General features: G+C 38.2%; 1 protein-coding gene and 1 long non-coding RNA gene across 11 annotated transcripts in view; both read right to left on the minus strand.

Annotated features, from left to right (window-relative positions):
- Tanc2 (tetratricopeptide repeat, ankyrin repeat and coiled-coil containing 2) overlaps positions 1-14,393 on the minus strand; it is a 496,754-nt gene that overhangs the window by 290,103 nt on the left and 192,258 nt on the right. For 7 of the 10 annotated variants that reach the window (XM_029570133.1, XM_029570135.1, XM_008846610.3 and 4 more), the window contains one exon: positions 12,677-12,787. The exons of the other annotated variants lie outside the window; for them this stretch is intronic. In XM_029570133.1, the coding sequence (XP_029425993.1) occupies positions 12,677-12,787 (111 nt within the window). The remainder of the gene's footprint in view (positions 1-12,676; positions 12,788-14,393) is intronic. 10 annotated transcript variants of the gene reach the window in all.
- LOC103744765 lies at positions 11,706-12,545 on the minus strand. The gene is made up of 2 exons (XR_607722.2): positions 11,954-12,545; positions 11,706-11,753 (listed from the first exon to the last, which is right to left on the minus strand). It is a non-coding gene; the product is annotated as an uncharacterized LOC103744765 (long non-coding RNA).

Raw genomic sequence — 14,393 nt, forward strand, 5'->3', positions numbered from 1 at the left:
TCTGTGGTCATTTAAAACTGGGAATACTTTGGTCCAGGCTCTTCTGACTTTCATAGTTTGCATTGATAAGTCAACTGTAATTCTGATGGGCTTTCTTTTGTATGTGACTTGTTTTTCTTTTGCTGCTTTCAGTGTTCTGTCTTTGTTCTGCACATTTAGTGTTTTTACTATGCTATGTCGTGGGGAGTTTCTTTTCTGATCCTATTTGGTGTTCTATGTGCTTCCTGTATTTATATGGGGATGTCTTTCCTTAATTTCAGGAAATTCTCTTCTACAATCCTGTTTAAAATCTGGTCAACACTATGAACCTAAAATTCTTCTCCTTCCTCTATTTCTATGATTCGTAAGTTTGGTCTTTTTATGGTGTCACACAATTCCTGCATTTTCCATTCTTGTGATTTCTTAAATTTTTCATAATCTTTGCTTGAGTGGTCTTATTTGTCCACTTAATCTTCCAGTCTTGATACTCTGTTTTCCCTTTCATTCATCTTATTGGTGAGGCTTTCTCCTGTTGTTTCTAATTGGCTTCCTGAGTGTTTCACGTCCTTCTTTATTTCAGCCTGAGTAGTCTTCAATATTTCTAACTCTTTTCTGAATTCATTCAGAAGTTTATCCTTCAGTGCTTTGATTTTTGTGTTCTTTAAATTTATTGAATTCTTTTATCATGTTTATAATTGCTCTTTTGAGTTCCATGTCCTGCATTATATCTAGAGGGTCTCATTGTAGATCTCTAGAGGACTACTAGTATCATGGGGATATGTAATTTTGGTTTTTCATGTTATTATTTTTTTCTCTGTGATTTTGACATGTGAATTTCTTTTGTAGTTTCTGATTCTTGTGTGAAACTCAAGACTTCAAGTTTAGGTCTGCTTCTTTTTGTAAACTTTATGTGCATTTGTGATGGCAAAATGAGCATCTTAATGCGTTTGTCTAAGCTTCCGGTTCTCTCTTTTGATTTTATATTGGAGTGGCCTGATTGCTTTTGTCTTCAGGAGTTCCCACAGAGACCCAGTTCAGATGATGGTCAGATGTTTTTAGGCTTTCTCCTAAGGTCTGAATCACTCCAGGAACGATTTTGGCTTCAGGAATTTGGGGGTTGGACTGGCCTGGGAGACTGGCCCAGGAAAAATGCTGGTCTAGGGCAGCTGGTGGCCATGCCACATAGAGATGCAAAGGCAGATGGGGCGGGAAGAGGCCCCAAGGACTCCTGGGGACTGCACTGAGGAGCTGTGTTAGTCTGGCTGCAAAGGATCAGGAAGAGGAAAGGTCAGCCCCCCTGTGTCCCAGAAAAAGGCTGGAGGGTGGTGCAGGCCCAGGGATTCAGAGGGAGATGAGGGTGGGGCCAGGCCCAGAAGCAGTGCTCCTGGTGCTCAGAGAAGGCACTAAGTTGGTTTGGATTAAAAGGATCAGGAAGCAGTATTGGTACTCCATGTGTCTGGGGCCTCCAGTCGAGGAATGGGACAGGACCCTAATTAGCAGAGACCGGCAGGGGAGATGGGAGGGTGAATGAGGCTGTCCCCGGGGAGTCAAGGCACAGAGGGTGTGATGGACTTACCCTGGAGAGAGGCCTGTGGGTAATGCACGTGGTGCAGGCCCAGGGAAGCAGAAGGAGGTAAGGGCGGGGCCAGGCCCAGAAACAGTGCTCCTGGGGCCCAGAGAAGGCATATGTTGGTCTGGATGAAAAGGATCAAGAAGCAGTATTGGTTCCCCAGTTGTCTGGGGCCCCAAGTTGAGGAATGGGACAAGACCCAAAGTAGGAGAAACTGGTGGAGGAGATGGAAGGGTGAATGAAGCTGGGGGAGTCAAGCGCAGAGGGCACAATGGACTTATCCTGGAGAGGGGCCTGCAGGTAGGAGACAGCTATATTTATATTTTTATTCTTTCTCCTTTTTTGGTCTTTTTGAGACACGGTCTCCCTGTAGCCCCAGCTCTCCTGGAACTCATTATGTAGACCAGGCTGGCCTTGAACTCACAGAGATCTGCCTGCCTCTGCCTCCCAAGTGCTGGATTAAAGGCATGCACCACCATGCCCAGCTTTATATTTCTATTCTTAGTTTTTTTTTTCTTCTTTTCTTTCCCTTGATGAATACCAGAAAGTGGATGGCTACTGAAGTCAGGGACTAATGTTTGTTCTAGTAAGTGCTGAATAGGTCACAGGAGCTGTGATTGCTAATTCTGGCTGTCAAGTTAACTGTATCTGGGATTAAATGAAATGAGAGAGACTTTCTTGATTGGATCATTTGAAGTCTGAAGACCCACCCTAAATGTGAATGCTACTTTCTGATGGCAGCCCACATAAAAGGCCATGGGAGAAGGGAGCTTCAACTTTTTGTTGCTTGCCTTCTTTCTCACTGGTGAGTTTGTCTTGCTGCTGTGACCAACTTCTTCAGATTCCAATGTAGACCAAAGACTAGCAGATCTCCCGAGAATCCATCAGGCCTTCAGTGCCAGATTGGGACTGCTAAGACATCCAGTCTCATGGACTGACCAACTACCAGATTCTCAGTCTCTCTCTCTCTCTCTCTCTCTCTCTCTCTCTCTCTCTCTCTCTCTGTATTCATTTTATCATTCTGTTCCTTTAGAGAACCCTGATTAATATGGGAGCTTTTCCATATTCTTGAAAAAGGAGCTCCTGATTGTAAGATGATCACTGCCTACCAGTTATCAAGAATCAAAGTGACAGCCTCTAGCGTCTCTCTACTCCTAGAGAGGCTGGTATTAATGTATCACTGCACATTTTCCACTTTTCTTGGTCATACTTGAAGAGGCTCCGTATCTTCACCAGCCCTTGATGTTGTAAGGCTCTCTGATTTTATCCATTCTGAGTGAATAGCAGTGTTTCAAACCAGTTTTAATTTACATTTCTCAGATGACATGCTTATTGGTCATTAGAGCCTTTGTGAATGCTTCCTCAAATCTTTTGTTCACTAAAAAAATTATTCTGCTGTCTAGTTAATTTGTTGTAAAGCTTTTTTTCCCTCTAATTTTGGATATAGGCCTGTCCAATATTTGAACACTAATAGCTCCTAGCCTATGACTTGTTATTGCATTTTCTAAAGTACAATTTGAAAAGATTTTAATTTAGGGGCTGGAGAGATGGCTTGAATTAAGAGCACTGGCTACTCTCACAGAAGAGCCAGTTTTGGTTCCCAGCACCCAAATGGTGGCTAATAAACATCTGTAACTTCACTTCCAGGGGATCTGATGCCCTCTTCTGACCTCCGAGGGCACTGCACAACATGGGTGCACTTACCCACATGTAAGTAATACTCACACATACAAAATTAAAACAACAAAAAATTTTTTTAAAAAAGGCTTTTAATTTAGATAAACTCTGATTTTTAAAAAGTTTTTCTTATAGCTTACCTTTTTAATGCCCATCCAAGAAATCTTTAGCTAACCCAGGTCACAAACACACATTCTTGGCTCTTAAATTTAGCTCTACAATCTAAAGAATAGCCTTGCGTATGGGATGAGGTAAGAGTCAATATTCACCTCCTCACTAACTTTTCCTGGCACTTTTTGATAAACAATGTAAGTCCTTTAACTTTGTTAAGCTTTTAAAAAGTTGCTTTGTCAAGTCTAGGTCATTATTACTTTCCTATACATTTTAAAACCACTTATAATTGTCTACAAACATTATTCTTAAGATTCTGTTGAGGGGCTGGAGAGATGGCTCAGTGGTTAAGAGCACTGACTGCTCTTGCAGAGGACCCAGGTTGGATTCCTAGCACCCACATGTCAGCTACAAACCATCCTTAACTCCAGTTCCAGGGGAATCCAAAGCCCTCTTCTGATCTCCGCGTCATTGCACGACATAGGTGCACTCACATACATGCAGGCAATACACTCATACACATAAAATAAAAAAAAAAATAAAAAAGATTCTGTTGAATAAATTTGGGCGAAACTGCTACATTAATTAATAATATTCAATCTTTGTCCTAGCAATTTGTTGCTATTATTTTTTTCACATATGACTTTTGTTCAGATCTTTTAAATTTTATCTTTAAATATTTTGTGATTTAGTTGCTACTGTATATTAAGTTGCTCACCAGATTAACTCAGGTTTCAAATTCTGCTTCATACTTACTACATTTCTAACAGAGTAGGATACAAACACAATTTAACTGATGATGCAAGTTAGGAGTAAAAGATTCTTCATAACCACAGGCAAAGGCAAAATCAGAGTTTTATTTATAAGTACAAAATATGTAGCAAAACAAAGGCATGCCAGTCATTTAGAATAAAGAGAACATTTGATATTTTTTTTAGAAATTAGAAACTGAAATACAGCAAACTTACCCCCTTTCTTAGATCAATGTCTTTCTGTTTTTAAAATATTTTATTACTTTTATTTTATGTGTATGAGTGTATTGCCTGCGTGTATGTGAGTGCACCTGTGTCATGCAAGAGGGCTTTGGATTCCCCTGGAACTGAGTTAAGGATGGTTTGTAGCTACCATGTGGGTGCTGGGAATCGAACCTGGGTGTTCTACAAGAGCAGTCACTACTCTTAACCGCTGAGCCATCTCTCCAGCCCCAGGATGTCTTTCTTATTTATTTGAAATACATGTTTGCTATGCTGCTCAGACTACCCACAAATTCACTATGTTGTACAGGATGGTCTCCAACTTGCAATCCTCCTGCTTCAGCCTACTGAGTGCTGAAATTAAACACACTTGCTACTGCAACTGGTTCCAAATCATCCTTTTCTAAAAATTAAAATGACTACATAGGGTTTGGGGAAAAATAAGAGTTCATCGAGCTCATTTCATAAGAAATTTAAATGAAAAGTTGTTTATAGATGTAAAATATATAAACATGATTATCATAAAACTTTCACCATCTTTAATTTTACATAAATATTTTGTTGTTATCTTAACATTGTTCTTCGAAAGACCATTTTTTAAAGAGCTCTAAAGGGATCTATATAGAAAGATTCATCTCAAGTTCTTTTGAAAGTACTTATATATATAAAAAGCCTGTTCATTTTCAGAGGATCAGTTTGGGCTTTGTCCCTTAACCTTACATGTATAGTTCAAAATCCTATAAAACTGTCAACTCAGTCTGCTCTCAGTTTCAATGCTTACTTCTATATTTGATTTTTTGTCTTTTTTGAGAAATTTTCTTATATATAATACATATCAAACATTTAAAAATTAAAATATGAATGAAAAGTAACATTATCTTTCATGGTCTCTGAATACTAAAACTATTTCAATAAAGTCTCTCTGTAGAAATTTTAGAAAATGCAAAAGAGTGCTGAGGTGATGACAAGCAAGCATAGGAAGGTGCGAATGCCCCACTGTTCACAGTGCTTGAGCTCAGCATGTGGCATACGGATTAGTTGTCTTAATCATGCCAACAGTCATGCAGTATGAAGGAAAAAGATCTATTTTAATTATAATTTTACATAGAAAAAATTCTTTTGCACAGTGATGTCACTGTGTTACCCAGGCTAGCCTCAAATTCATGATGTAGCCCAAATGAGTCTCAAACTTGAGATCCTCTTCCATAAGCCTCCTGAGGGCTAAGATATGGGAGTATATTCTAAGACGTGTGTGTGTGTGTGTGTGTGTGTGTGTGTGTAAGTTATACACAGTATACAGCTAGCAGGTGGAAGAGTCAGAAATTAACCCCAGGTCAGGGTTGGGGATTTAGCTCAGTGTGGCCCTGAGTTTAATTCCCAGTACGTTATTCTCTTCCCAAAGAGAAAAAGATATTAAATCCAGGTCTAATTCCTAAACTTGAGCTCTTACTTATATATGTGGGCCAAGAAAAGGACATTAAAATGACATGCAATCCCCAACCAGGCTTAAGATGTATTAATGTTAGCATCATCTTACCAATCTTTTTGATTTCCCAACAATTTTAATCATCTTCTTCTTCTTAATGTTACAGTTTGGTGTTTTCTCCTAGATATGTTTTCCTATGAATATATACCCATATTTATATAAATATAAATTTTTTAAATTACTGAAATACAAAGTTATATATAATGTTGCTGTTAGGAAATTCAGGTGCAGTCATGTTATACAGTATGTTCGAGATCATAAGCTAGTAAGGGAGATATCAGAATTGAAACATCTTGAGGCATTTATAACTCAAAGTGACTCCGATCTTTTTGTTCCAATCTTTTAAATATTTCTTTCTGATTATTCAGAAATACATAAAAGCTGTACACCCTACCTCAGGATTACCACTACAGTAGATCTGTGAGCCAACCATTCTAACAGTCAACCATTCTGTGAGCCAACCATTCTGCTTTCTTACTTGAAGAACTGTTCTACAGAAATGACTAATGACAGGTGGTTACTCTTTTTCATAAAAATAAGTCACAATCATTTTCTGCTTTTTAATATAAGAGGGATAAAGTATGCTTACAAAATTTACATGATATGGTGGTTTGAATGAGAATGTGTCCCATAAGCTCTAAGAATTTTGACATTTTATCCTCAATTGGTGGTGCTGTTTTGAGAAGTTTTAGGAGATACAGCCTTGCTGGAGGAAGCACGTCACTAAGGATGGGTTTTGAGAGTTCTTAAAAGTCTTGCCAACTTTCCAGTTCCTCTCTGCTTTCTGTGCCTGCCTGCTTTGCTTGGCTTTCTGGTCCAACCAGCTCCCCCACCATTATGGACTCTAACCCTCTGAAATCATAAGTTAAATTAAAGTTTCCTTTTTTTTTTTGTTTGTTTTGAGACAGGGTCTCCCTGTAGCCCCAGCTGGCCTGGAACTCGATATGTAGACTAGGCTGACCTTGAACTCAGAGATCCTCCTGCCTCTGCCTTCCAAGTGCTGGGATTAAATGCAAGCACCACTACAACCAGATATAAACTTTTCCTTATGTAAGTTGCCTTGGTCGTGGTGTTTTATCAAAGCAACAGAAAATAATACAGAAGTTGGTGCTAGAGTTGGGTGTTGCTGTGAAGACTCTGACCATTTGGGATTTTAGAGGAATGTGGAAGACTTCCAAGGTTCCAAAGTGGTTGAATGCTGTAAGCAGAGTTTAATGGGCCACTCTAGCAGGAGCTTGGAAGAAAGTCATACTGAGAGCAAAGTAGTTTCAGAGGAAAGTAAGGACTTAGACAGCAACTGAGATATTTTGACAAAGCATATGGCTGCAGTTTGTCCCTAGTCTAAGTTTCCCTGAGACGAACTTGAAGAATAATGAACTAATGTCTTTGGCTGAAGAAAAATTTTAAGATAGCCTAAGATAGAAATGGTGAATGGTATGCAGATCTACAGTGAGAAGGAGCAAGGGGGCAGAAAGACATGGGAAATGTACAGTTTGGATTGAAAAAGATCACTAGGAAACTTGATCTTGGAGTCAAAGCATGTACTGTAGAGGAGGTTCACTTTGATAAGGAGATTAGAGCCATTAAGGATAGGCCTCTAGATTTGCACTGGAACAATGGATGAAGTACCTCTCTGGGCAAGACCGCACTCAGCTGAGCCTCCAAGTTGTGAAAGGAAAACTAGCAGTTTTCTGCTCCTAGAGAATCACAGCATAGAAAAGCTGCTAATGTGGATGAAGCAGGCCAGGGTCCATCAGAGACTGGCAGCAAACATGGTGCTAGCTTTAGAGGCATGACAGATGTAAGAGTGAAGGGGTCCTCTGCAGTTTCAGAAAGCCATCAAGGCCAGGTAACACAGAGCAGTGATGTCCCTGCATAAAGAAGGTCTTGAAGCTATGATGGTAAAACCTGGTTGGCATTGGAGACTCCAAGACACTGGATATGCTGGAGCCAGGAAACATCTGACAAGGAGAACTGCATTAAGCCAAGAGAGAAATGTATGTTGCTGGAGAGGCTGAGTCATCTAAGCCCTTTGGTAGTCTCAGTAGTCAGACATGGAGCTCCTGGTTTTGGTGTTTGCCCTGCTGGTTTTTAATCTTATTTTGGTTCAGTATTTCCTCAGTATGCTCCCATTCCTCCCTTTTGGAATAGGAAAGTGTATTTGATTCCATTGTATGTTGGAAGTAAGTAATTTGTCTTTTGATCTTACAGGGCCTTACAGATTACCTTGAGGGGCTGGAAAGATGGCTCAGTGGTTAACAGCACTGGCTGTTCTTACAGAGGGCCCAGATTTGAATTCCAGCACCCACAGGGTGGCTAAAATTTGTCAGTAACTCCAGTTCCAGGGGATTCAATGCCCTCTTCTGACCTCCACAGGCATTGCCAAGACATGGGTGCACTTATACACATTCAGACAATACCTGCACACACATAAAAATAACAAAATATTAAAAAAATATTTCCTTGAGTCTCAGAAGAGACTCTGGACTCTGGGCTTTTAAATAGCATTGAGACTGGGAATGACTATGGGGACAATTGACTATGTGGACTAATTTTACATTTTATGTGGTCATGAGCCTGTGGGGGCCAGAAAGTGGAATGTGGTGGTTTGAAAGAGAATGTCCCCCATAGACTCCAAGTATTTGGACTTTTTGTCTCCAGTTGGTGGCACTGTTTTGGGAGGTTTTAAAATGGAGGTGTGGTCTTGCTAGAGGAAGCATGTCACTGGGGGGCAGACTTTGACAGTTCTTAACCTTGTCAGACTTCCAGTTGCTCTCTGCTTCCTGTGCCTGCTTAAAGATGTGATTGCTTGACTTTCTGCTCTGGGTACCTCTGCTACTATGCCTTTCCTGCCATTATGGACTCTAATCCTGCTGGAATTGTAAGCCAAATAAACTCTTCCTTCTATAAGTTGCCCTGGACATGGTGTTTTATTACAGCAATGAAAAGTAACTAATACACATGGTAAATGGATTAGAGTGTAATGCATTTCTGGACTATATAGACTCCACTTTAAGAATTTAGCAATAAATCCTGCTTATGACGCTAGATGAAGCACTTAAAATTTCTAGGTCATAGTTTGCACACTATGAACAATTATCTAATACAGTTCCCTGAGCATCTTCTCCTCTGGTAATTTAGTTATGTTGGTACTATAGATTATCTCCATGGCTGCAAAGGCAGAGTCAAAATATATTGTTTACTAATACATTCATGCATTTTCTGCATACAACAAATTTAATTTGAGGAATTGTTAACATTTAGATATTTAAGGACTTAATGCTATATAGACTGAAGCCCTTGATTTATTGGACAAACATTCTGGATTGACAGCCACATCATAAAGTGGCTTTATCAAACTGTAAAATATACCTCAATGACTTAGTCTGGTTTAATTCATAATTTCCTTTTACAAGTGTGACAATACAGAAAATACATGAGTACAGAGATGGCAGGTACAGATGGACTAAGAAAAGTATTATGACTTTGTTTCAGACACAAAGATACATTGCTCTAACTTAAAATATAGGCACCAGAAGGTTTAACTTTAGATAGCATAGAAACAACACTGCTAATTACTCCCTAGAAGTCAAGAGTGATACAATAAACCCCACAGACTTCCAGCACTTTGTACTGTACCATTAGTAAGTGGTCTACAATTGACTTTAAAACCAACTGGTTCTTAAAGTATGAACCTCTACAAACAGCTTTAGCATTACCTGGGTATCCGTTAGGAATTAACCCATTTCAGATCCACTGAATCAAAAATTCTAGGGGTGGCCCAGCAATCTGTATCTGAGCAAGGCTTGGTAATTCTGAATTTTGCAAGGATTTGAGCACCACTGCTCTAATTTTTAGTTGGCGATGATTGCTTCTGTGAGATACACAGAATTTAAATTTGCACATGAAGATGAATAAAATAGGTAGAAAAGATTTCAGGATATCAGTCTTATTTGAACTTATTATATATGAATACCTAATAACATATTAATTGTTCTGTTAGTATATCTTCCATTAAAAAAATAATACCTGTTTTGTAGAAGTGTAAAAACAAATGCCTTTCTCGCCACCTTTTGAAGGTTTAATAATTGATTCTATGAAACAGACTAAGAGTAGACAAGCTAATAGAAAAGGCAGACAAACAAATGTATTTCATGTATGCTAGGCAGAAAGGCTGAGTACCAAAATGCTCAGTGAAATCCACATGTTTACACATCTTCTTTCTCAGGAGAGAGGAGACATGACGTGGACAATTTAGAGGACAGTAAATGATTTCTGAAAAAGATCAACGGGTTTTCAGAAGAATAAATGATAGTCTGTGAGAAAAATCTGTCTGGTGTGGTGTCAACCTTTGTTCTCTTTTCCTGTGACACAGTTAATCTTCTCTGGTTGATGAGGTTCCCTGGGAGAGGACTACTGACAATTGAGTTCCTTTTTTGGAGAATCTATTTTTAGGCAGATAATGGAACTTCAGAGAAAGCCCCTCCCTGAGTTGCTTTGGGAGAAAGATGGGGAAAGATATGAGGGCAGAAGGTCAGGGTGACCTGGGATCTGAAGTAGCTTCTGAAACCTTCCTATCCTCTTTAGTTCAAAGTATGCAGCATGACAGAACATCATACTTTGGGATATCTTTTTCTAAGTCCCAAGTCTGTTTTATGTGTGCTCATTAATTCATTTTGTTTATTGTTAATTCTTGATACTACCTACAGATAACACCTGCAAACCTCAGGTTACCACTCTTATCTCAGTAGAAACTTTTTTTGGAGGACCTAAACATTTCATTATGAAAGAACAAATCAGTATAAAGTTCCTATGCTATAAATCTGTTTCACATAAAAAAGGAAGGCCTGCAAAGCATGGTGATTAGCATTTTGGCCTGATGTTTCAATTCTTCCTGGTGTTCTAAAAATCTTTAGTTTAGTTTGATTCTTAACCAACGAAGAATTCATGCTTGTGGAAAATATGCATAAATAACCACATTGATAAGACTTCTCATAGTGATTTGGTACAGACATTCCCAAAATGCAGTTAATTTGCTTCATGACTAGAAGGACAGCTACATTAGATTAGGGATACAATTAACATGGGACCTAAAGAAATGAAAGAATTAGGCTCCCCTGAAAGTCATTCTCACTGAGTCTAGAAAGGGAAGAGCCTCTGGAGGGCTAGGGGTATGTAATTCAGTGGTAGAGGACTTGCTTGGTTTGTATGAGCCTTTGGGTTAGAGTCCAAGTTCAAAGGAGTGGAGCAGAAAGACAGGGAGATGGAGGAAGGGAAAGGGATAAGAAAGAGGAGGGAGAAGAGAGATGCAAAGGAGAGGAAAGGGGAAGACGAGAAGGGAGAAGAGAGCAGAGTGGAAAGTGTATGGAGAGGGGGACTTAGAAAAAATAGGGAACTCATACATTTTACTTTATAACACTAAAGTTTGCAACAAAATACAAAGTACAATATTCCACTGCCTAATGAGTATCTTCATACCTCAAAGCATGAAAAAGAATCTATGTGCTACATAGCGATACCTAAAGAGCTTTTGTTCCTTTTAGAAACAGAGTAGCTGGTTCCTAATACTCAGCTATTACTGATTCTTAAAAACAAAACAAAACAGCCTAAGAGTGCAATCTCCAAGGCCTTTCAATATTCAAAACTGATTCATAAAGTCAAATATATTTTACTAGGTTTGAACCAAGATTTCTCTCACTGGTTCTTTGTGTGTGTGTGTGTGTGTGTGTGTGTGTGTGTGTGTGTGTGTGTGTCTTTTTATAATTACTTTAACTTGTCCAAGTTGGCTTCAGAGATATATTATCTTGATAGTTCAGATCAGAAATGTATCTTCCCTAGAAGTAGGAATCATTTTATTCTGTTGATCCCAAATGCAGTAAATACGCAGTGTTTTTTTTTTTTTTTTTTTTGCAGTGGTTTAACATCTATTTTAATGAGCAGGGATAATGAAAAAAACCTTAAAATTACTTTAACTTGTCCAAGTTGGCTTCAGAGATATATTATCTTGATAGTTCAGATCAGAAATGTATCTTCCCTAGAAGTAGGAATCATTTTATTCTGTTGATCCCAAATGCAGTAAATACGCAGTGTTTTTTTTTTTTTTTTTTTTGCAGTGGTTTAACATCTATTTTAATGAGCAGGGATAATGAAAAAAACCTTAAAACAAAGTCTTTCAAGGACCTTTACTGATATTCTGATCTGTTTTTCCAACCAGAGCTGTGAACATTTCGGACACAATTCTATGGACACACTCTAGAGAAAGTGTAAAGGATGTTGCCAGGCAACCTATTTATGTCTGAAAGAATCTAAGCATTGATAATGAGCCTGTCTCAGTTTGGCTCCCACACTAGAAGGGTTTTAGTGAAGCCCCACATGTGCTTACAGGCCCTTTACAGGAAGAGTAAAAGTGAGTGTCCGAAAGGAATCAAACCCAGGAATCGAATTCAAGTTTAATGTTTCCAATATCACAAGTATTTTATGTAACTATCCAGAATTCCAAGAGTAATTAGGCACAACAGATCATATATGCAAAAGAGCTAATACTGAATGAACATCCTTATATGTATCTTCAACCTTCTTGTCTGCACATGGCCACAACAAAATGTCTTCAATTACACCAAGTCACAAGAATAAGTGAATACTTCATCTGCCAAAATTACTTTCTTTTGAAAATTATTTTTGAAACTTATTTTAATACATACTCTCATCAATTACCAAAAAACAAGACATACAGTAAAAAGCTAAGCTCTTTAAGGAGAATATATAATCTGTTACAAGAGGGAACATGTTTTTATGAGTAGAACACATGCAAAACACTGCTGGATGGGCCTGATCCAATTCTTCCTTTTTTCAAAGCAGATACTTTGCATGCATACTTACCAGGGCAGTATGCATCCACGTCCAGTTTCTGAGCTGAAGTGAGAGTTGGGGAGCCAAGCTCGGATTCTGGAATTCGTGGGCTCTCAACAAACTTTGCCTTCCTCAGAGGGGCTAAGGACAGAAAGAGACAGAAAGAGAAGAGAGAGAGGAAAAGTAGAAAGGAAAGGGGAGAGAGAAAGGAAAGAGAGACAGAGGGAAAGGAAAGGGGAAAGGGAAAGAGAGAAACATAGAGGGGTCATGAGTAAGGGGAACAGCAGGCAACAGATGGAAGCACTTAAATGAACGACACACTCTGTCAGACTCAGATCAGGTTACCCTATTCTTTGTGCCAGAAAAAAAAATTAACTGCATTCCTCATACAGGAGATGGGTCTTTCCCACTGAAAATGGGAAAGCTAAAGTCTAATATTCAAAACTATGAGTATAAATTGCAACTGTCAAGCAAAGAACTTTCTTGTCTTGGCTTTCTGTGCCATAAAATACAAATATTAACTAAGGAAAGTACAGGAGTAAGTTCTAAGGGTTTATGTGTAATAACTGATCAAAAGGTTTTCTTTATCTAGAAAGAATTACTTTAACATCCAGTTGTGACAAATACTGAAAGTGCAATTAAATATAAGTCACCAGGCCCCACTGACATAGTTTAACAAAGAAATCAATCACTTTATTGCTCAGGTGCTGATATAAGAAGTCAACATGCTAGTGGACTAAAATATGAAGTAGGCCATGCCAACTGACACTTATGCAAAGTGATACGACTTGGTTACAAGTTTAGTTGTGAAACCTATGAAATAGTAATATTCTACACCATGGAATCAATTCATTTTTATTAGAATTCATAAACTTGAAGCTTTACTAACTGAAAATGCATTTAAAAATATTTGTGATGGGGTCTTATTACATAGTCCTACTGGGTTTGAAGTCAAGATTGCAAGTACTAGGATTATAGGTATGTAGCACTAGGCCTGACAGGGCATATAAGTCTTATTTATTGACTTTGGAGGAGGGGAGGGGAATTAAGATGTATTATTAATATACAAACAGTCAAATATCTTTAAAGTCAAAATTATTTATATATACATATATTTTTTTTAATCTTTTTTGAGACAGAATCTCCCTGTAGCCCTAGTTAACCTGGAACTCGCTATGTAGGCCAGGCTGGCCTTGAACTCATAGAGATCTGCCTGCCTCTGCCTCTGGAGTGCTGGGATTAAAGGTGTGTACTATCACACCCAAATATTTTTATATTTTCAAACTGAATTCTATTAAACTTTATTAATTGAAAGTGCTTAGGACAGCACTGGCACTAAAAAATATCAGTTGACATTGATATTGACTTGACTTGCATGCATTAACCTCAAAGCTATAGGTGTCTAAGACATGTGAATATTTAGGATCACATTCCTGTTTTAAATTCTACATGTTCCTCAAATTCCTCATTCATTATTAATCCCCAGGAGATTCAAAGTTAATCCTCAAAGATGCTGTAAAAAGTATAGAACTTTTTATTAAAATAGCCAGGATTTTCATTTATCATTAACTGGAGGATAAAATTATAAATACTTAAAAGAACTGAAAATATTTTAATGTCAAAATCTATAGACAACTAAACCACAATCTAAACCGTAATGTGTGTGTGTATATATGTATGTATATATATATATATATAAAATATATAAAGTAGAAGCTAAAAATGTAACATAAAGCCTGTTATCATA

This window comes from Nannospalax galili, unplaced genomic scaffold, assembly GCF_000622305.1.
Source record: "Nannospalax galili isolate Female #2095 unplaced genomic scaffold, S.galili_v1.0 scaffold1023, whole genome shotgun sequence".
NCBI lineage: Eukaryota > Metazoa > Chordata > Mammalia > Rodentia > Spalacidae > Nannospalax > Nannospalax galili.